The following is a 22,697-nucleotide window of genomic DNA, read 5'->3' as shown; positions in this document are numbered from 1 at the left end:
CCTCCTCGTGGTACCAGGAAGGCTGGCAATCCAATACCGGCCATCAGACCAGACGCTTGCCATGCGAGCTGGCACACAGAGCCTGGCCCTCAGAAGCCACAAGCACCTGTTCATATACTGTCTTCTGCCACAAGTGTGCCTGGAGCACGCTCCACCCTGATTACACACGGCTGATCCCTTCCATGGCACACCAGCTCCCAGTTTGTCACCCTCCCCTCTGCTGGTTCAAAGTATCCCTTCCCCTATCTGTGACGTTCGGCCCCACCTTTAGTAATTCCTTTAGTAATTGTACTTTGGCTGGTCTGTACAGTCTGAGTACCAGCTTCACTGTCTCTAAAACACCCCGGGGCTAGCTAGCACCCAGCCCAGTCAACCCCTCCCAGTGCCAGGCGCCCCATGGGCGCCCCCCTGTCTGTCCAGGGTGAGGGTGGGGCCCAGGTTGGGAGAGATGCTGTGAAGATTGTACAAGGCAGGTACCTTCTCCCTGACCCCAGGGCAGGCAGCATAGTCGTGTCATGAGAGGTTCTCCCAACTTCTTCACCCACCCTCTCCTCAAACAAACTACTGTTCAGCTCCCACCGATCGCAAAGGGTTTGTCAGCCCCATTTGCAGGCTTCACTCTATTGCGAGGAGGGCATAGCTGCCACAGAGCTGAGTGTGACCAGGCAGGGATTGCCACCTCACCCCAGCAGGCTTGCATCTTGGCCCCCACAATGCTCTGCCAGCTCCCCAGCAGGCACTGTGGGGAGCAGGCCCCTGGGAGACAACGAAGCACCAGAAGCCAGCTTTAGCACAATGACTTTTTTTAATGCAAGAAAAATTCTTGTCTTAGTTGCTTTTTCTTCCCATAGGTGCGCATGGATAAGCCACTGGCACCTAAAACTGAATTCGCGACGAAGCGCCCCCATCCTCACCTAATACCATATGGAATGTTGGGCAGAGGCCGGCTGAACGTAACCAGGCCAGTTCCTGCCACTCAGACCCAATGGACAGAGGCCCGGAGAGCAGCTCTCAATATGGCTCCAGGCCACGGCGGGAACCACTGGCCAGCGAGCACATCCAAGCTCCCGAGGCAGTCCTTGGAGAGCCTGGCCAAGGCAAAACAGTGAGGCGGCCTCAACTGGCTGCTCGCTGGCTCAGGTTTATTGCTCAGCCTGGGGAGGGGCTTGTTTGAAGGGCATCCAAGTCACGTGCCGCCTCCTTTGCTCAGGGGAAGAAGGTAGGGGAGGGCTTCCATGGGAAGTGAGGGGGGACGACAGAGGGTAGGGACTGGTGACAGAGGGTAGGGTCTCTGTCTGGCCACTAGACTGGGGCTGGAGCACCGAGCCATACCAGGTTCACGAGGACCCATCACCCACCCACTCAAGGGTGGCGCCGGGAGGTATACCACAATGTTCCAGGAAAGTGAGAGGGTGCAGCCGGAAACACACCTCTGGGGGCCCTGGCGGGGTGAGCTCTGTACGCACCGTCTAATGGCTCCTGGGTAGAGCTGCCCCTGGTTGGAGTGTGGGAAAGGAGACAAAAATCACAGCTTCTGAATAAGTGGTTACGAAGTTACCGAAAAATTCGGTCAAGTATAAAAGGTGTCACTTACAGAACCAAAAGTAGCTTATATGTTTTTCTGGAAGGCGATTCTCACACATACCCATCCCCCACCGCCGCTCCCAAAAAGGGAGCTGGGCCTTGCTTCTGTGACTGCCGAGTGAAGGGTGGGAGGATATGAGAGCAGAGTAGGGTCTGTGCACAGGGGGTCGCAGGACCGAGGGAGGCACAAGAACCTGAATCTGGGAGCACGGAGGAAGCCAAGGGCCCAGAGAAGCAACAGTCAGCTCAGAAACCAATGCAATCGGGTTGTTTCTGTCTACACGCGGCCCAAGGGCCCAGCAATGCCAGAAGCAGTGTGCTGGGAGCGCCCATAGTGGCAGGACATGCTGCACAGCCAGAGCAGGGGGCAAGGATGCGGAAGGCAGAGCCTGTGTGCGTGTGGGCGTGGGCCTGTCAGACGGAGGAGGAGGCAAGAAAGAAGGCTGCCTCTAACGTTATATATTAAAAATATCCATAGTTCTTGTGCATAAAATTCCATCATTCACATACGAGAACGACCCCTGCCCCCCCTGCTGGGCCCAGGAACAGCCTGAAAAGAAAGATGGTGGTTTTCCTTTGCAAGAGCTGAGGAAACAGCCACTCAGTCTTTATGGAGCTCGAGACCCGGTGCCCCTTCCCCTCCCCCCAGTATCTGCTGGGTGGTCACTCGAGCCTCCGCTTGGAGGGCGGGATGAGGTGTGGGGGCAGGTCGGCGGGCAGCTCGTGGCCCTCCAGCTTGACCCGGATGAGGTGGTTGGCCAGGGCGAACTCCTCGTCGTCCAGCAGCCCGTCCTTGTCCACATCGGCCAGCTTCCAGATCTTGCCCAGCACCGTGTTGGGCAGCTTGGACTTCACCATCTCCCTCTTGGCGTTGGCACCCGTGATCTTGCCGTTGACGGGCGACAGCGTGTAGAAGATCTCGTCATAGGTGGGCTTGTCCTTGCCCACCACCCACTCGATGTCATCAATGCCTTCGCCGGCCCCCTCGCCGTAGCCGTGCCCGAAGGGCCCGTTCATGGTGCCGTCGAAGGCGCCACCCTTCACGACCTGGGAGGGCATCAGGGACTCCTCCTGGCGCACCATCACCATCAGCCGGGCGATGTCGTTGGCCAGCATGTCATCCACTGTGTCCAGCAGCTTGGGCTTCAAGGCCTGGAACTTGCTGAAGTCCTGGGTCTGTAGGAGTTCCTGCAGCGGGCGGCAGGAAGGCGAAGGGTGGGTCAGGCCCCTCCCGGACGCCAGGTGGGGTGGGCAAACCAAGGGTTCCCAAGAGAAAGCGAGTTCCGAGTCACAGCTACTTAACAGCTCGGGCAACTCAGTTACCCCGCTGGGCCTTGGCTCCCCAATCTGGGCATCAGAGGCAAAAGCAGTCCTCCCCTGCAGGGCTGTGGGATGCGGCCAGCGTGCCGGGCAACCCCGTCCTCTCCCCGCCACCCAGGCTGACTCACCACATTCCCCTCCCGGGTGTCAGGGCCCGGGTCAACATCTCCATTTTGGGAAACCTCGCCCCCTGGAGAACCACTGGGGCCACCAGTTGGGATGGCTGTACCTGCATCTTGCGGAGGCTGGGGAAGTCGCCGGCGGAGATCTGATGCTCCCGCTCGATCTTCGCGTAGATCTCTCCCAGGTTGTTCACCAGCTCTTTCTTTTTGCTCTCTTTACCAAAGACGTTGGGCATCTCCTTCTTGAGGGAGCTGATGATGTAGGCGTGGACCTGTGGAGACGGGAGGGGCAGACGTCAGGGGCTTCCTGGACACCTTGTCAGGAGTGTAGCCCCAGAAAGCTGGGATTATAGCTCGGGAGGCCAGGAAAACTCCAAAGCCCATGTTCTTAGTTTCTGCACACGGCCCCCACCCCCGCAGCAGAGGTGCAGGGCCCCACCATCCTGCATATGCAAACGTGTGGACATTGATGTCCAAGTGACAAATTTCCAACATGGCCTGAGTTATGCTCCACTTTATCATCGTGACTGTCCCAGGGATGACTAAGGATTGAGAAATTCCACAAGGCTTTCCCCAGATGTTTTGAGCTTTATCTTAGTTTTAATACCTTGCTTAGACACTTGCCAATTCAAGGCGGCACACCCTTCATTTCCCCCACAGCCGGCTAGTAATGCTGGCAACCCTCCAAAGGCACCAGCCCTCCAAATCCTCTGCCTTGCCAAGCAATGTCCAGTCATGGAGGGCTGCAGCCAGCCAGCCTGCCTCGCCCCCACCCCCAGACTCCACCCCATCAAATCCCTTCCACTGGCCTGGCCCCATCAGCCCTGGGCCAGGGCCTAGCTGAGAACCGCCAGAGTGAAGCAGGCCTGTCACAGAGTGCAGCCACCACTCTGCTCATCACAGGACAGCATGAATTGGCGCAGAGAGACCCACTCACTCCAGGAAAAGGAAACGGTCTCAGACCAGCCGGTGGGGGACAAGTTTGGAGACCACGGGGTTTCCCAAGCATGGTGACTCAATGTGCCCAAGGGCCAGGCGATTACACACCACTTCTGTAAATGAACAGGCAGGGACCGAAGTCTGCCCTTTGTTCTGTCCCGGAAGGAGGCTGGTCCAGAGCACTGGTGACCCTGCCAGGAGAGGGGCTGGGCAGGGAGAGAGGGGAGATGCCCTTCCCTGTGGCCTGAGCAGGGCCTGGAATGATCTCTTCTCCATTTACTACCTGTCCCTTTTGGGCTCAGGATATCCCTCAGTCCTTCCCCTCAGGCCACGAGCCAGTTACTTGGGTTTCCTCACGGGTTCCTTTCTTTGAACCAGCTCCACTCACCAGGAAGGTTCTAGAGGTGAAATGCCTAGAGAAAAGTGTAGCCCTGTAGTCTCCAGAGCAGGCTTCTGCAACCTTGTTATGCAGACAGATCCTCGGGATTACGTACAAATGCAGACTCCGGTTCAGCGGGCAGACGTGGGGCCTGAGAACCTACCTTCTGGCAAGCTCCGACCTGCTGGTCCATGAGCACTCGGGATAACCAGGGTGGAGACACAGCCCGGTGGGAAAGGATGAAGGGTCAGTTCTCATTAGTCAGGCTACACACTCCCTGACCCCAGGTTTCAAGATGGTGGGGGTGCCCTGGGCCAGTGTTCTGTCCATAGTAGAGTCTCCCCAGAGGCATGGCCCTCGGGGTCCCCCTTGGCTCCCAGGACAGAGCCTGTCTCCCAGAGAGGAAGCACCATTCCTCAGGTGTACCATACTCAGGAGCCTGCGGTGGCTGTTTCACTGGCCTTCGCCGAAGCCGTAACACTCACAGAACGCCTTCCCACGCCTGTGTCACCTCTGCTGCCCGTGGCCGTTTTGCACAAGGGACGCTGCTGGCTGCCATCACTGACCAGCCCGGGCTGACAGCCGAGCTCTGTGCCATGCTGGTGCGTGATCTTCACGTGCGCACTGACCTGGCCTGAAAACTTACCTGGGCAGGTTCAAGACTTGGCAGTATTCAAAATCAGATGTCCTCAGGGAACATGTTCTGTTCCTCTGTGCCTGAAGGCATTGACCTTCATCTCCAGCCCCAGCCACCCCAGGGTCTCACTGAAGTGCTTGGCCAGGCACTGAGAGTCCAAACTCTTGAGCAATTCAGATGCTGCCTGCAGAAGCCAGTGGGCGCCATGCTTCCATGGAGAGGTAGGGATAGTTCTACAAGGCCTCTGGGGGCTGAAACCCAGCGTTCTCTCTGGGCCCCCAGGCTCGCACCCTATCTCTCCACTAGCTTCCTATCCTGGCTTAAGCATCAGCGCCCACCAGAGGCCCCCGCCCCCAGCCTGGCCCAGCCACCAGGACAGCTCCCCAGTTGTCTGCTTCTGCAGCAGCCTGTGTTCTCCCCAAGACACTACCAATCAACCGTGCTTTGTTTTTCCTTCTGTGTTCTGCTTTCCCCCATACGCTGGCCAGTCTTAGAAGGCTGGGGACCTGTCAGTCCCCACGGTGTCCCCAGCGCCCAGTGTACGTGCTAAGTGTACATCGGTGCTCACCAGAGCTGGGAGGGAAGCCCAGGAGGCCTTGAGCTGCACCTCCAGCCACTCCCACTCCCCAAGCTGTCTGCTGGTACAGTGGGACCTTCCAGTTTGGGGTTTATATGCATCAAGAATCTCAGTTAAGAAAAGGCTGCGCCCCCAGGCGCAAAGAGAGGACTGGTTCAGACACAGTGCAGTGTGGGGGTGGCCAGGGGTCTGCAGGGATTGGTCTTGGGCATTCCAAAGGCAGACCCACGCTGGGGCCCCCTGCAGCCAGCCCAGCAGCAGGCCTCGCGCCCCCGCGTCTACCTTGGCCTGTCCCAGGGCCCCCTACGCCGAGACCAGCAGCAGGCCCCGCCCCCCGGTCTACCTTGGCCTGTCCCAGTGCCCCCTACGCCGAGACCAGCAGCAGGCCCCGCCCCACGGTCTACCTTGGCCTGTCCCAGTGCCCCCTGCAGCCAGCCCAGCAGCAGGCCCCGCCCCACGGTCTACCTTGGCCTGTCCCAGTGCCCCCTGCAGCCAGCCCAGCAGCAGGCCCCGCCCCCCGGTCTACCTTGGCCTATCCCAGTGCCCCCTACGCCGAGACCAGCAGCAGGCCCCGCCCCCCGGTCTACCTTGGCCTATCCCAGTGCCCCCTACGCCGAGACCAGCAGCAGGCCCCGCCCCCCGGTCTACCTTGGCCTATCCCAGTGCCCCCTACGCCGAGACCAGCAGCAGGCCCCGCCCCCCGGTCTACCTTGGCCTATCCCAGTGCCCCCTACGCCGAGACCAGCAGCAGGCCCCGCCCCACGGTCTACCTTGGCCTGTCCCAGTGCCCCCTGCAGCCAGCCCAGCAGCAGGCCTCGCCCCCGCGTCTACCTTGGCCTATCCCAGTGCCCCCTGCAGCCAGCCCAGCAGCAGGCCCCGCCCCAAGGTCTACCTTGGCCTATCCCAGTGCCCCCTACGCCGAGACCAGCAGCAGGCCCCGCCCCCCGGTCTACCTTGGCCAGCCGCGCCCTCTTGATCAGGTCATTAAGCTTCCTGAGGGCAGCGTTCCGGGGCAGAGACTGGATGTCTTTGAAGAGGTCCTGCTCCTCGGCTTCGAAGAGCTTGCGGTTGTCAGGGATGAGGAGCGGGTGGGACCAGAAGGAGCCAATGTAGACCCTGACCACCTCGGGGGTGTTGATGATCTTCCCCAGGGACCACATGAGGGCCCCGTACACCCGCATCAACTGCTGGGTCTCGATCTGGTCGGCCTTGTTCAGCACCACCCGGATCTTGTCCTCGTGGTTCTTCAGGGCCTTGATGACTTCTGAGAACTCGTCGGAGATGTCCAGCTTGTGGGCGTCAAAGAGCAGGATGATGCGGTCCACCCGCTCGGCGAACCACTCCAGGACCGCTGCAAAGTCGTACCCTGCGGGGAGACAAGGGTGAGCTGGGGCCCAGGGGCGCGGCGGCTCTGACTTGGCCTGGTTCCTCTCCGCCTGGGGTCATTTAAATTTCCAGAATGTATTCACATGCACAGCACAGCACCCTGAGGGCAGGGTCATCTCCATTTCTGTACCCACCATGGGAGCGCCCTCACCCATGCAGCACCTGGCATTTAAAATAAATAATAAAAAATAAATAATGCAAAGGAAGTCCAGGCTTTAAAGTGGGTCAGACTCCAGCAGGAGTAAGGAAGAGACCCCAGCAGCGTGGCTCAGCACCATGCGGTGAGGGCACACTCACGTGCGGCTGCCAGCTGCCACCCAGGCGCCCGGGCACAGCAGAGACAACCAATAATGGCAACACTACCTGTGGTTGCTATCTGTCCAGTGCTTACACACTAAGCTCCCCGTTCTGCAGGAATCTCATTTATTTTCTACGACAGGGGCTAAAAACTACAGCTTGAGGGCCAAATCTGGCCCACCACCTGCTTCTATAAATAAACTTATACTGGAATAGCCACCCTCAGCTGTACTGCCTACGGCTGCTTCTGTCTACAACGGCAGAGTTCAGTTGTTGCGACAGAAACCATAAGGCTTGCAAGCCAAAAATATTACCTCTCTGACCCCTCAGAAAGTTCTACAACGCGCCTATGAAGTGCGACAAACCACTTCCTTCTCTAGGTCTTAAATGCAGCTGGACTGAACTCCAGCTCTCTGCTCCATTCAGTACTGGTTCCCACCGACCAGTTAAGGTCCTCTGGTGAACATTTGTGGCAGAGACTGCCGACTGGAATGCTCCCTTTAATGACAGAACTGTCTAGTTTCAGCTGGATTCACCGCCCCCCACCCCCAGCTTTCTGGCAGCTGAAATGAACAGGAAAAGGAGTATGAGCCCCCTTTGTCCTTCTCACTTTCCTGAGGGCTGGAATGCACATGGGACGACAGGAGCTGGAGTAGCTATCTTGGGTTCAGAGATGAAGGCTGCACGTCCAGGATGGCCTTGGACTGCTATTTTTTACAGAAACTATCGGCTGTCTGATTTAAGCCAGTGGATCTTGGGATTTCTGTAATGGTGGTTTAATTTGTATTCTGCTTTACAATTACGCCTCTTCAAAATGTTTCCATTTCTTCCACTGCCGCCAGAGAAGTGAAAACTGTTTCTCACCTTTCAGGAACCCTAAGAAGAGGTAGGAACCCATGTGGAAACAATGGCCTAAGAGTCTCTGGAAATCCTGGTCCCAGCCCCTGCGCTGCCATTTCCTGCCTGGGTGATTCTGGGCAAGCCTCCCTATCCCTGGGCTCTGGTTCCTTGGTCTTCACACACTACCACAGGCCACCCATAGGCTGGCCTTCTCAGGCACCACTGAGTACTTTCCAGAGCTCAGTCAAGCTCTGGAGAATAAGCAGAGAAACTACTTTATAGAGAGGAGCTGAGGACGTGGCCCAGAGACAGGACCAACCCATCTCCTCGCCTCACAGCCTGCTCCTGTACTCCCAACCTGGGGCCACGTGGGAATCCAGACATGCATTCTCTAGACTGCGGGAACAGAAAAGTAGTAGGTAGAGGTGAAAACCAAAGAAAAAGACAAAGTGTCGAGAAAAGGCCCAGAGCAACCTATAATGCCACGCGGAGGGCAGCCCTCTCCGTCCCTCTCAAAAGGAACCTGCGGAATCACTCATCACAGTGGTGGTACTTGGCTGCTCCCCAGGTACTTGGCCTGCCAAGCCCCTGGGCTGAATGCAAGTCCACAGCCCGGCACCTGAGCCCCTCACCAGGATTTTAAGATAAACAGTGAACACTAGGGGCTGTGCCTGGGGGTAAAGCCCTGGCTGGTTAGATAAACATTCTGGCTGACAGGGGCCCCCAGGTTCAAGTTTGTTTCAGAGGTGTTGTGTGCCTAACGCCGCAGTGTTCTCAGCCTCTTCCCCACACTCGGACACTCAAAAAGAACACAGGCTTTTAAATAAGATAGCTCTGGATTCAACTCCCAGCTCTAGCCACTGACTGTGACCTTACGTTCTTAACTTCTGAGTTACACATTCTTCATCTGTAAAATTTAAAAACCCATTCCTCCTCCTAAGATCATGGGAAGGTCACATGAGGTGACATCAGGCTCCCAGCACAGGGCCGGGCACTGGAATGACTCCCGTGAGTCGGACGAAGCACAAGCGAGGGGAGAGGTGACAAGGCCCACTGGAACAAGGGACAAGCAGCCTGAGATTGCTTCACTGCTCAGGAAATAAGAGCAACAAATGTTGGGCCTGGCTCTGAGGCCAGAGGCCAGCTGTCACCCTTATGGCAAGACACCGAAACTTAAGGAAGACCCCAAATCCACTGTTTCTGTCCACTTAGCATGGCAGCCTCTCCAGGGCAGAAATGTGCAACCTTCCCCACCCTAGCACACCGGGGTTTCTTAACAGGGTGGAGGTGAGGTGGAGCTGGGGACAGCACAGCCGCTGTGACTCTGAACTTGAGCCAGGGCAGGGGAGCAATCAGCCTTCTGGAGGATCGGGCAGCCTTCTGGTAGTCCCATGGCAGATTCCCCATGCTCAGTGTGGCAGGGCATGGAGCAAGTGCCAGGCCACTGCTGTGATAGTCGTCAGCCACCCTCACAGGGTGCTGGTTCCAAAGTTCAAGCCCCCGAGGACCCCAGACACCACGCACTGGCCGCTAGAGCCACGAAGGGGCCGTCCAGAGGAAGCAGTCAGCAGAAAACCAGAAAGGAAGGCTCAGGATCAGGCCGAGGAAGCGGGGCAGGGAACGGCGGCCTGCACCCATCTGGGAGGCAGCAAAGCCTGCCTGGGCCACCCCGCCACCGCCTTATATGGCCGGCTCTGGGAATGGCCGGTCAGCACTGCAAAGCGATGACTCAGTGCTGAACCGTGGCTCCCTCTCTGCAAAAATGAAGCCCAACATCTCCCCTCATCAAACTGTTTGTCCTCAGACCAACACAAGTTCACACGACTACAGAGTCACCCAGCTGGGAAGGCGGTGATGCCAAAGCAAAGCGCTCGGAACAGGGACGCCCTGATGGGCTGGGCTGGAGCCCAAGTTAGCTTTGGCCCAGGAGTGAGGACAGAGCAGGGAGCTGAGGTCAACCCCACACTCCACCCATGTGGCCTTACCCCCCACCCCCAATGGTGGGGGGCCAAGAGCACAATGGGGAAAGAGAGAGAACGAGGAGGAAGGAGAAGTGAGGCACCAGTCACTGCCTATAGGTCCCCAAGCTCCCAGCCAGAGCTGAGTGCCCCCCCTGCACCCCAATTACTCACCAACACCTCAAAAGGAGCCAAGAGAGCTAAGTTCATTATTTTGCAGGTGAATAAAATTTCCTGTTTATTATGGAAAACGCTCACACTTTTGGTGAGGGAGACACAATGGCTGGCCAAGTCCACCCACAGGTCACGAAAAGGTCTCAACACTCAGGCTTGTGTGATGTCGTCATAGGTGTACAACCAGGTGGCGGCAGCCACCGCCAGGCCCACCCAGGGCCCCTCAGCCCACCAACGCCTCACTCGGCCTCAACTGGCACTAAGGGCTAGACTCAAGCTGCAGCGTCGAGCGCATGAAGTCCACGCAACTGGCCCGGTGGCCACAGCCACCATTCAGCCTGGAGATCGGAGGCAGGTGACAAGTACAGGTATGAGCTTGCCTGCGCCCCACCTCCACGCACCCAGCACACCCAAGGCGCTGAGCCTTCAGGCTTTGGGACACACCAGAGGTCAGCCTCAGTGACAGGATACAGTTAGTCCCTGAATCACGCGTCAGCCACCATCTGATGCCCAGCAATTCCGCACTAAAAGTGGGAAATCTCGGTGTCCTTGGTGAAAGAGAAAACTGTCCCCACCCCCAGAGACGGGGGAGCCGAGCTAGAGCTTCGTCTGCAGGAGTCACAGCGCCAACACCAGTAACCCATGAAGGACACAGGCACCATGGAAAGAAAAGGCTGACCCTGCAGCCCGAGTAAGCGCCAGGCCATCTCTGAGAAGGGACATGCTCTGGCTCAGAAAGTTCTGGGGCCTTGAAGACATTATGAAATAATGAAATAAGCCAGTCACAAAGGACAAATACTGCAGGATTCCATGTACAGGAGGTCCCTAGAGAAGTCAAATCCATAGAGACGGAAAGCAGAATGCTGGTTGTCAGGAACTAGGGGAAGGGGGAATGGGGGGTTAGTGTTTAAAGGGGACAGAGTTTCAGTTGTAAATGATGAAAAAGTCATGGAGATGGATGGCAGTGATATTGATACAACGTGAATGTACTTAATGCCACAGAAATGTACACTTAAAAATGGCTAAGTTTTATGTTCTGTGCATTTTAACACCCGCACTCCAACGCACAGAGCCCTGGCGGTGGGGGAAGAGAACAGAAAGGCTGAGCCCATCAGGCTGTGTTCGGTCTCAGGGAAGTGAGCACGCTGGCCGTGCCTCTCACCTCGGCTCCGTTCCCACGGAGCCCCCTCCGGGCCCTCCTGCTCTCTCGGCGCTTCCTCACTGGGTCTGCCTCCTGACAAGTCACGCTTCGCGCCGTCCGGCACCGAGGTGCAGAGGCAGCAGCTGACACATCCTCGCCCCACGCTAGCACCCTCCACACACAGGTAGTTCCAGCAGCTGGGGGAAAAGCTGCTTCATACATTCCAAGTTTCTAGAACACGAACAATAGAGGGTTTGTCTCCAATCAACTTCTGTTTCCTGCCATTCAAGCTGCGTGGGTCTGGATATTGCTCGCCATAGCTCTCCATCACACACGTTTCCAACTCGTTCGTGCTGGGCCCAGGAGAGCAAAACAGAGATTAAAGGGCTGAGAATCGACACTGTGAGGACTTGTGGCTGCGCTTCCTTAAGCTAAAGACAAGGACTTACCCAGTACAGCCCAGTGTTTAGGAGAAAGGGGCCTCCCCACACCAGGTACTTCCAAGAGAACGAGGCGTCTATCCAAGAGAAATTAAAATCAAAATTCGCATTGTACACAAATGTTTATAGCAGCTTTATTCAAAACTGCCCCCAACTGGAAACGCAAATACTCTTCAGCAGGTGAACGGATAACAAATGACGGTGTGCCCACAGGACGGGACAACACAGCAACAGAAGGAGCAAACCGCTGACACTCGAATACATGACGAAGCTCCAAAGCACAGGCTAAGGGAAAGCAGACAGACCCAACTTCATACTGCACGATTCCATTTACAACATTCTGGAAAAGGCAAAACTTTAGGGACAAGTATCACCCTCAGCAGGTTGCCTGGGACCAGGAGTGACTATAAGGGGGCAAAGGGAACTTTCTGGGGTGACAGAAAGACTCTGTATCTTGGTTGTGGAGGTGGTTACATGACTGCTTCAGAGAGCTGTACACTGAAAAGGGGTGAATTTTACTATGTATAATGTAGACCTTAATAAATCGGACCTAACAAGCAACAAAACAAGAGACTGGGGGGCCCAAGGGGATGACGGATGGACTCGAATCAGGCCCATTTGAATCCCGAATCTTCTACTCAAGCAGCGGTGTGACCCTAGCAAGCCAGGCTCCCTCTCTGCGGCTGTTTGTCCTCACAGGGCTGCTATGAGCATCGAGTGGGCGCCTGGCACACTGTAAGCACTCGGGAAAGGTTTGCTAGTATTTACTCACAGGATTTGTAGTTTGGACTCAAGAAGCTCCGATTCAGATGCGTGTGTGGGCAACAACCACCTCTAACGCTGTGAAGAATGCCTCATACCCCAAATATAAACGGAGCGTGCAGGCGCTCGGGCCAGCTGCTACCGAGCCGGCTGCCAGGCCCGCAGCCTCGGACAGGTGCCCGCGCCCGCACCGGCTGGTACCACTCCTCCGCGCGCTGAGCGGCCCACGCCCGCGGCAGGCAGAGCCGGCAGCATTCCCAAAGGGGGCTCGGGCCAAAAGCTGTCAGGCTGGACTGGGTGGGGGGGGGGCAGCAGGGGGCGCTGGCGACAGGAAGGCTCCCAGTAGGTTACTGTGCGAGCCCAGGGGGCCGAGGACCTGGAATCTGAAGGGAAACCCCGCTGAGTCAGTGCTTCCCAACCCTCAGCTCCTCGGGACGTTACTCAGAAAAAGGTCTTCCTCATCAAAGTCTGGAAACTCCTGTATTTTCCAGTGTCTTTATTTTCCACAACTGACAGTTGTAAAACACTATCTGGGCACCAGGCACCAGGGCGGAGCTTTCCACATGGACATCCCTGCACTCCCGACAAGAACAAGTGACTGGATTGCTATCCTGTTTTACTAGTGCAACTCCCAGGCTGCAGCAACTCCCGAGGGCCCCAGGCCCCTAAAGTACTGACCTGGGACTGGAACCTTCTGTCATTAGCTGTGCTGTGGGTGCTGGGAAGCCAGGAGGCACGCAGCACTCAGCCCTGAACAAGGCTTTTGGACAACTTCATGGAACATTCTATGGGCTGAAAAACCCTGGTGAAACACTGGCCTGGAGGGCTTTTAGGGCTGGGGCATCTCAGGAGGTGGTCAGCATGAGGGTCAGCAGGAAGGGACACCTCTGGGTCAGAGAGCTCCAGGTCCGGGCCGGGGAGGCCGTACCTGACCATTAAGGAGCAGGCCGGCTCCGAGTCTTGGATGGAGTCTGGGAACCAGGGACAGTCAGCTGGAGGGCAAGTGAGAACCCAGGAGACCAGCTAGCCTTGGCCAGGGCTCCTAGTACCAATCCATGAGGGGAATTTCTGGCTGGAAGCAGACAAGAGGGGAAAGGAAGAAGATTCCAGCATTGCTGTTCAAACAACAGCGGGCCTCAGGTCCATTTCTGGTCTCAGGCCAGGAGAGAAGCATTTTAGGAGCGCTCAGAAGCCCTGCACAGTGATGACCTAAGAGGGTCAGGACAAGTCTGATCCAAGCTCTCAGGGGCTCCTTCACCCCAGAGCACCCTTTCTCTGACAGTGCGGGGTGAACACAGCCTCTGCTGGGTTCCAATCCTAGTGCCGACGCAAGCTAGCCTGGGTGTCATCTCGGGCTAATTACTCAACTTTGCTAAGCCTCTGTTTCCTCATCTGAAGAGCAGTAGCTTCCTCCGAGGTGCAGCTGCTGTGACAACTATGTGGAGTGGGTCCATGGAGCAACGGTCAGCAGAAAGCCAGGCACACGGCTGGCTGGGCTCCAACCTCCTCCTCCAAGTTCAAACAACACTTCCCTGCTGACATGACTTCCAAGGGGGAAACTGAGACAAAAGTTACGGCTCAGCTCGCAGCCACAGAGACAGCGGTAGGGGCGTGCACTGGCTGGGTCTCTGATTCCCGTGGTGGGGCTTTCACTGAGGACCAGCTATGGGAAAACCCTACCGTGACTGCGGGCAGCCAGCAGCCTGGGAGCCAGGGCACCAGCCTGGCTGGCCCCAGATACCCTTTGGAATGCCCTTTGTCTGCCACACAGGCAGCACTCAGGAATGAACATTGTGTTGGCAGGTCACCTCTGCTGACACAGGAGAACGCTATCTTTACAATCATTAGCACAAGATGAGCACAACAAGGAAGGGCAGCCCGAGACCCCCGGATTCTTAGGGGTCTGTCGCAGAGCCTGGGCTGTGTCCTGACTTCCCTGGGCCTGCACGGGCCCTCCTTTATCTTTCCCGCACACATTGAGGATCATGAGGAAAAGGGGGGAAAGTCAGGAGCGGCCCAGCAGATAGAGTGGGAAATGGAAGCAAACGTAATTAGCAACTCTAATGTACATGCAACTTCCAGAAGGGTGTTCCATTCCCAGGGAGTGAGTCTGGTGGACCACAGACATGCATGCTGCTTGCCCGGGCCCCAAGGTTTCTGTTGGCTCTATCTTTCTGAGAGGGAAACACCTGCTTTCCACACCATCAGCAAAGGGAACAGAGAGGTGGTGGCTGGGGAGCCTGGAACGCGCTGCCCTGCTCTGACTTCCCCTGCTGGACAGGGCAACATGGGACCTTGGCAATGACTGATGGGTGGGGCTGCAAGGAGGAGAAATCCTCTCCTTTTCCATCCAATCAGTGGTCACCACCCCTGGAGCCCACACCCAGGACATCTAAGAGGCACCGCACGATGGCCCTTCTCCTGCTGGTAACATGCTGACACCAAACATATTCCACAGCAAATCCCAACTTGTAACTTTTAGTAAAACTTTAAACCCAGACCTCCAGGGTTATGGAGGGAAAGACATGGTCCAGGTAAAGTTAGTCTGATGTCTTGCTGTTTCCTAGGAGGAAGCCCTCGCCAATCAGAGCAATGCACTCATCTTTAAGCCACCTTGCTGCTTCCTGCCCCTGATGGGGCGGGAGGGGGGGCTGCCTTCTGTGGCTGCCCAGGGACCCAGAGGGGCTACACCTGGAGAGGCACAGCCCGAGCACTAACGAAGCCCCTTGTCTTCAGCTTGCCTCTGCTTCCAGGTATCTGCCATCTGCTCAGGCAACCTGAAGGCCCGGCTGCCAGCCACATCCTACCCGTCCCCGTCAAATGCACCTTGTCTGCCTGGAGGGCAAGCGGAGACACTGCTCTGGTGCCTGCCACAGAGAACAAGCTTAGACACCACTGCCTGCCTTTTTGCTAACACGGAAAGGAAGCAGAGGGAAGGGGAAGTAGGGGAGGGCAACATCCCAGACGGCAGGGCCTGCGTACCTAATGTATCAGACACACACTCCCAACTTCTCAGATGGCTAGCTTCTAAGGACACAAGCTAAAGGGTCAAAGACAGCCCACCGGTACTTCCCAGGACCGGTGGAAAACAGCTATTTCTGAGTTTCCTTTCATGGGACAACAGGGCCACAAGAACCCTAAACCCTTTCCCTCAAATACCTTCACTCCCACACAGCTCTAAAAGCCATACTGAACTCGGCATTCTGGGAAGTTAAGCCTCTTTTTATAAGCTAATGTCTCTCATCCAAAGATGTGTACGTATCAACCGGGGCTGGGAGCACTGGGCAAAGCCCCTTTGCCTACTCCTCTGGGTCATTCCAAAGACAGCTCTATAGAGAGTCCAGTCCCTCCAGGAAAGCTCAGCTCTGGAGGCAGATTGAGAATCAATGCCCTTTTGCCGGTCTCTCCCTTTAAGAGTAACTGATTTGGTTTTCTAGCCTGGTTTTGGCAAATGACCAGACTTGCTTATTAGGCATGTTCTTAAAACCAGGTAGGAACAATAATAGCAGTAAAAAAGGAAAACCTGGCCCTGGCCTTTGTAGAAAGGGTCCCCAAATTCACTCCGTTGAACTCCTAGAAGTGTCATTATCAACATGCAGACAACCTAAAAGTTTAAGGCAGATCTAGAGACATAAAGCAGGCTCAGTATGCTTTGATGCCATCCTATATAGACAGGGGCCCATAGGCCTGGAAAAGAAGAGAAGCAAGGTTTGTTGGCACCAAGCCCAGCCCCCCGACCCCCCAGCCGCAGCAGACACACTGCCCACATCTCAAGTTGAAGGCTGCTGGCTTCAACTGCAAAGCTCACCAACGCTGGACAACCCGGAGGGCAAGTGGAGCTGGGAAGATCTGCAAGCTGCTGATAAATCAACAGGTCACTTGTCCTCAAGCCCTCTCTGAGTTTGATTTTCCCATGTGCCCATTTGCAGCTGCAGGCTCCACTCCTGGTCTGCCACATGTCACCCTCCTGTCCTCAAGTTCCTCCAGATCCTGAGCTCCCCTCCTTTCTACAAAAGGGGGAGGGGACGGTTAAAGCAAAATGAGAACCCAGTTCAGGAATGTCCTGAACCAGATCTTCAGAAAATCTTGGCAAAATCGAGCCAGGAGTTTACACGAGTGGAATGGGCCTGGTGCGCTAATACTCAGCCCAAAAACCTTCCGCCACGCACAGCACCCAGGGAGACTGCTACTGACCACCATTTAAGCAAAGCAAATTGAAACACATTCCGAGGCGAACTGTTCTCTCACAGGCCTGCAAGACTCACCAGGAATGTATGTGGCTTTGGGAGGCAAAGCTTTTAGACACCAACTAAGGTGTGAGCTCCCGGGTGTGAAGAGCAGCAGGGCTGGCTGAGGTTTCTTGCACCCAGATACTGAGCAATTTCCTGTGACCTCCCAGGCAGCCCCAGGCACCCAATCCTGTCCTTCCCAGCATGACCTAGGGGCTAAAAACCACAAAAGCCACAGAGCACGGGCTGTGGACGGCTCCTGCAACCTTAGCAAAGGGAGCCAAGGAAGAAAGCAGCCCCTGCCTCTCAGGGCCTGAAACACTATGGACACACGAGGCCACTGGAGAATGGGTTCTCATTTGGGCGGGGCCAGACTTCTCGGGCGGCATGTGTCACAGACATCAGATGGAAGTAGCCCTGGGCTGTGTCACAGCCGGTTACCTCTGCTGATGCGCTGTTTCTCTCCAGACAGGATCCCAGGAGTGTCGATGATGCTTATGCTGTCCAGGACCGGGTTGGGCAGCTGGGCGCACATGAACCTGCACAAGAGTGAGAGCCGGAAGAGAGAGAGGTCAGGATGCGGCCATCGCTGCTGTCCATGCTCCACTGTCACCTCTGCTTCCTTTCCAGAAGCAAGGAATTTACAGGAGGCTTTCTGTCGTCTTGTTTCCAGGGGTGGCCAGAAAACCGTACATGTCCTCTTAACTGGAATCCAACCAGCAGCAGGCTCAAACTGAGCCGCATCAGCACTTTCCTCACGTTAGCTTTTCCCCTGGAGTTCAAGAGTTCAGCTTTCAAGTTGCTGACATGTTACTGAAAACTGCAAGGAGCCTAGGTCACCATTCCAATACAGAAGGGAAGCAAAAGGGTGACACTGGAACCTGGGGGTTCCATGTTAAAATTTTCAACCACTTGTCTCCATTTCCACACACCGAAGACAGATGGTCCTTTCCCACTGCTGCTGGGCCCAGCCCTTGCCGTCCACCCAGCTGCTCAGGGGAAGGGACTGCAGTGGGTGGCCAGTGAAAGCTGGGAGACCACACAGGCTAGGTGGTGGAGCAGGCAAGTACAGACACCATTTTCTGACTGTCAAAGCTGGTCCAGGCAGAATGAAGGCACAGACAGACTGGCAACCCCTGAGTGAGGGCTTAGCTGTGCGTGCCTAAGTTCCTTCCCCCTGGACTTAGAACAGCCCAGGACAGCAAGGGGCTGTCCCAACTGATAGCAGAGATTCTTGATTGGACACAGAAAAGGCTCCTTTCAAAACTTCTCTGAAAAAGGTATTGTGAGCAAAGAAAATACTGATCCATTGTCTATAGGACGCAGGCTTAAAGCTGCCTTTCCAACAGCGGGGAGGAATCTGAGCTGATTAGCTTCCTCTTTTGGCACCACCCCCCAAGTGACCAGTGGCCCACAGGCCAGGGGCAGCTGGCCAGGGGTGAGAGGTGGCCTGCAAACACAACAGAGCAAATCCAGCTGACCCGCACAGTACACTAAATTGGACCTCATCTTCCCCCATGGAGCAGCAGAGCTGTGCGTGGGTAAATAGATAAGTGCGTGCCAGACCTGGGGTTCCTGCTCGGGGAGGGAGTCCCTGGAGAGAACACCGACCTCAAAGGATTTGGAGCAGAATTGGCTCTGGGTGGTAACATACATAGAAATATTTTGCGAATGAGCCTGGTGACTAAGTTCACATCTGTAGGACTCAGAAATCATTGCGCTGCAAAGCCCAGGGCGTGTGGTGGGAAACATAAAGTACAAGCAGTACAGAGATATCCCATTCCGCGTTCTCACCGGCAAGGATGCAGATTTCACCCGAACTACAAGGGGGCGGTACCAGTTACGCAATGAGTTTTCACAGCACGATCTTTGCACACCCTGACTGTGCCCTGCCTCCCTCCGCTCCATCTGATGTTCATCTTAGAGCAGCCATTTAGGGGGAAAAGGCCGGAAAGGCAAGTTCATGACTCAATGGGTCTCTTCAAGGGCGCTGGGAGAGGCTGTGTCAGCCGGAGAAGAGCCCCCTTTGTGTGCCCTGGCTGGTGGGGAGGCACAGGCTGACACAGCTCCAGGCCTCAGTTCCCGTGCCAATCCGCGCCCCACCCCACCTTTGGCTGACAAGGCCCCTTTCAGCAGGGCCATTAGAACGTGGGGACCCTCTGGGGATGAGGTGGTGGCAAAAAGGAAACAAGTGTGGTTGTCGCATCCTGCGGCACCAATGCCATCAAAGTGCCTGTCTGGGACCCAGCACTGCCGCTGCACACACAATCAGAGCTGCATCCACCTGCTGGGTGAGCGCCACACACAAATCGGCCTGGCGCAGACCGGGGTCGCCTGAACCCACGGGGTGGGGGTTGCCTAGATGCTAAGATCCCTTTCAGCTCTGAAACTTTAGGTCTCCAAATCCAGAAAACAGGCCATATGCCCCTTTTTCCTTTCAGAAAAGGTTTTCTCTCACAAGCAGAAGTGGAGACCTAAGGACCGTCAAGGGAGCTATAGCTACCCCCTCCCTTCTAGCTCCCCAAAGTTCTGCACACAAGTAGAGAACTAGTAATGCTTGGAATTCCCAGCATAGCAGCCAAACTTTCCACAAGATCGCACCACGCCCGCCAGCCAACAGTCTGAGTCAATCCCCCATGTACATTCACAATAATTCTGAAACACCAGCATCCTCTTCCAGAGGAAGGCTCCAGGCTAAACGGGCCACGCCTCTTCAGGAATCTCACCAAAGAGCTTTACTCAACTCTGGCCCTAACACACAAATGCTAGCAGCTGAAAAAAACAGGAGAATGGGGTGGTCCGGTGGCTCACGCGGTTGGAGCACCATGCTCCTAACGCTGAGGTTGCCAGTTCGATTCCCACAAGGGCCAGTGAGCTGAGCCCTCTACAGCTCACTGTGAACAACGGCTCTCCCTGGAGCTGGGCTGCCGGGAGCAGCCGGAGGTCGGCGTGAGGCGCTGTGGGCTGTCGCGGGCTGCTGTGCTGCCAGGAGCAGCAGCGAGCGTGAGCAGCCGTGGGCTGCTGTGTGCTGCCGTGGGCTACCTACCATGTGCTGCCATGAGTGGCTGGTGGCCAGCATGAGCGGCCGGCAGCCAGCGAGAGCTGCCATGAGTGGCTGACCGATGACTGGTGACAGACTACCTGGGGGGGGGGTAAGGGGGGGTGGAGGGGGGAACGTGCAAGGCTCATACCAGCAAGGGCAGGTGAGCTGTGTCCTACACAACTAGACTGAGAGACAGCGGCTTGAACCAGAGTGGGGGGGGGAGTGGGGGGGGGAGGAGGAAAAAGGGGGAAAAAAACAGCAGGAGAATGAGTTTAAAAGCCTGAAAAGGGCAAAAAGACAACAGTAGCCTGCTCCTCTTCTCTGTTAAATGTCAACTCTGTTCCTGGAGGTGGGGGCAAGCTGGTCCTCCCCGGGCAGAGCGGCTGGACAGTGTCCGAAAAGGAATGTGATCATACAGGGCAGAGACCTAGAAGGCAAGCGTCAAGGATTCTTCCCTAGGCTCTTACCCAGACCCACTCCTTGAATGGGAGGCGGCAGAGAGGGCAGATCCGTGAAGTCCTGGTATGCTCCATGGGGGTGGGGGGGCGGGATTTTAGGAACACTGACTAGCACTTCCAAGCTCCTTTAGAGGAAAGTGAGCTTTGGCTGCTGCACTCCGGAGAGAGGAGGCCAATGCGTTTCATTCGTAGCATCACTGAATCTTGGAGGATTATCCTCATCATGAGACGTCAGATTTCACCCATTTTACTGGGGAAACTGAGGCCCAAATAGATTAAGGAACCTCCTATGGAGTTTACAGAGGAACTCAGGGCCCGAATCATATTTCATTTCAGGGGCCCCAGGGCCACCGCCCGAGGCTGCTTCATGAAACCCACAGACTCCGGGAGGAGAGTTCCAACCCCATCTGTCTGCTGCCCCAAACTCAGCAGGCCACAGCACATCCTCCCAGTTCCGCCTACACAAAACCACAGGTCCCAGGGGAGGCACAGCACAGCACACATCACATTGGCAAAGGCAATGGCTAAAAATTTCACCGTATTTTCCCAGACACATAAGAAAAACCCTTGAAGGAAGAGGGGTGGTGGTTTGAATGAATTAGGTGCGTCCAGCCTGGAAGGAGGAGATGGAGACAAGACTAACCCTTGGTTCTGAGGGAAGTGGGGCTGGGACCTTTGGGAGTTAAACTGATAACCTAGAAAATTCTGGGGGTGACAGAAGTCGGGGAAGCCAACGACGCCCAGTCCCAGAGCCCCAAATGGGTTTTCTATGGGAAGCGGCAGGGGACCCTGTTCCAGGGAGTGGTCGCTGAGGGTCTCTCCGGGGCCTCGGAGACAAAGGATGGCGTGGGGGCAACCGCGGGAGGGTCGGGATCCGAGTGCGGGGTCGGGGCCCTGGTCGCCCCCCTTGTCCCCAGAGGCTACCTGTTGAGGAAGGCGTTGCCGAAGGCGTTGAGCTTGCGGAAGGGGCGCCGCGGGTCCACGACGAGAGCGTTGCCAGGCACCACGCCCTCGGTCGGGCCGTGCATAACCGCGATGAAGGAGTCCGTGGTGGGCTCGGGCCCGATGCGCATCCCCGGGAAGTCCTGCTCAATCAAGTGCCGGATGAAGGTGGTCTTGCCCGTGCTGTACTGGCCCACGAGCAGCACCATGGGCTTGTTGTCGAAGTCGGCGTCCTCCAGCGCGGGCGAGTGGAACTCGTGGAAGCGGTAATGCTCCTCCAGGGGCAGCAGCTTCTGTGCGTACAGCTGCCGCAGCCCCTCAGCCACCGTCTGGAAGAGCTCCGGCTCCTTCTTGCGGCGGGCATCCTTGCTGACCCAGCTGAACATGCTGCCGGAGACGGGGCTGGCTGCTGCGGAGCAGAACCAGGGCTGTGAGCTGGGCGCGGGCGCGAGGCCGAGGCGGGGCCCGGCCGGCAGGCGGAGGGGGAGCGGGGCTGCAGGGCAGGGGGCGGGGAGCGGCCCACACTGCGCAAGCGCACGGCACTGCCCGCGGCGCGCCCTCTACGGAGTGGACCGCGCGCTGTAGGGAGAACCCTTTATAAGGCCCGTCCTCCCGGCCGGGTGCGCGCACGTGCGCCGCCGCCGCCAGGACGCAGGGCATTGGGAGGGGGCGGAAAGAGCCCCGCCCACGGTCTCCGCGCCACGTCCTCCCTCCCCCGCCTCCCATTGGCCGGTTGCAAATCTCGCGAGCCCCTCTTGCTCAGCTCCCCGCCCCTGGCCTGGGTGCCGTGGCAACCACCCTTGTGTCGCCTCGCCTTTACTGGGCCGGCTCGCGGAAGTGCTGCGGTGGGGAGGACGGGAGCGGGAGCCCGGCGCGAGGAGGGCCCGGCGCTAGTGTGCCTTCCAGCGTCCGCGAGACGCCCAGTTAGACACTCCAGCTTTCCGACTACACGCCGCACCCGCAGTTCCCCCATGCACGGTCCTCGTCCTCCCACGGGCTCAATCTCCGGAAAGTTTGCAGGACCCTTAGGGCCGCGCGTCTCCCATCTGCACTGCTCTTCCTTGCCTCCTCGCGCCTGCTTCCCTGCCACTCCCTCTCATCCCCGAATCTTTGTCTGCTTTGGGAGAAGGGGAGGCAAGAAAGAGATAGAGGAAGCTGAACTTCCGAGAAGGCGTGGAAACTGGGTACAGAAAAATAAGGAGGGAGAGGAAGCCAAAGGGGGAAATCGGACCAGCAAGAGTTGAGCTCCCCTCGGGCCAAAAGGGCTGGGAATTTGGAGATGGACACAAGCAGTAGCGGGCGAATATGACATATGACATGTGGTGGGAGAACAGGCCGGCCTCAAAAAGACTGCATCTGGGGGAGGGTGGGAGAGGGTGAAGAGGAAGTTGAGGCCGCCTGGCCGCATGAGTCTTGAGGAAGTGAAATTGGAAATTACCTATGTGAGGAGGAGGGGAAACATGGAGCAA

At 56.8% G+C, this 22,697-nt stretch overlaps 1 protein-coding gene across 1 annotated transcript; it reads right to left on the bottom strand.

The window, feature by feature from the left end:
- Positions 1-788: 788 nt before the first annotated feature.
- Positions 789-21,865, bottom strand: EHD1 (EH domain containing 1). Its single transcript, XM_081062652.1, has 5 exons — positions 21,211-21,865; positions 17,227-17,324; positions 6,512-6,924; positions 3,134-3,298; positions 789-2,772 (listed from the first exon to the last, which is right to left on the bottom strand). Exons 1-5 carry the CDS (start codon positions 21,612-21,614, stop codon positions 2,248-2,250), a joined length of 1,605 nt encoding a protein of 534 aa, XP_080918778.1. The 5' UTR covers positions 21,615-21,865; the 3' UTR covers positions 789-2,247.
- Positions 21,866-22,697: the final 832 nt, after the last annotated feature.

The sequence above is a fragment of the Rhinolophus hipposideros genome (assembly GCF_964194185.1).
Source record: "Rhinolophus hipposideros genome assembly, chromosome: 10".
Classification (NCBI taxonomy): Eukaryota; Metazoa; Chordata; class Mammalia; order Chiroptera; family Rhinolophidae; genus Rhinolophus; species Rhinolophus hipposideros.
Note: the sequence above shows the minus strand (reverse complement) of the source record. Positions and strands in the feature narration are given on the sequence as shown.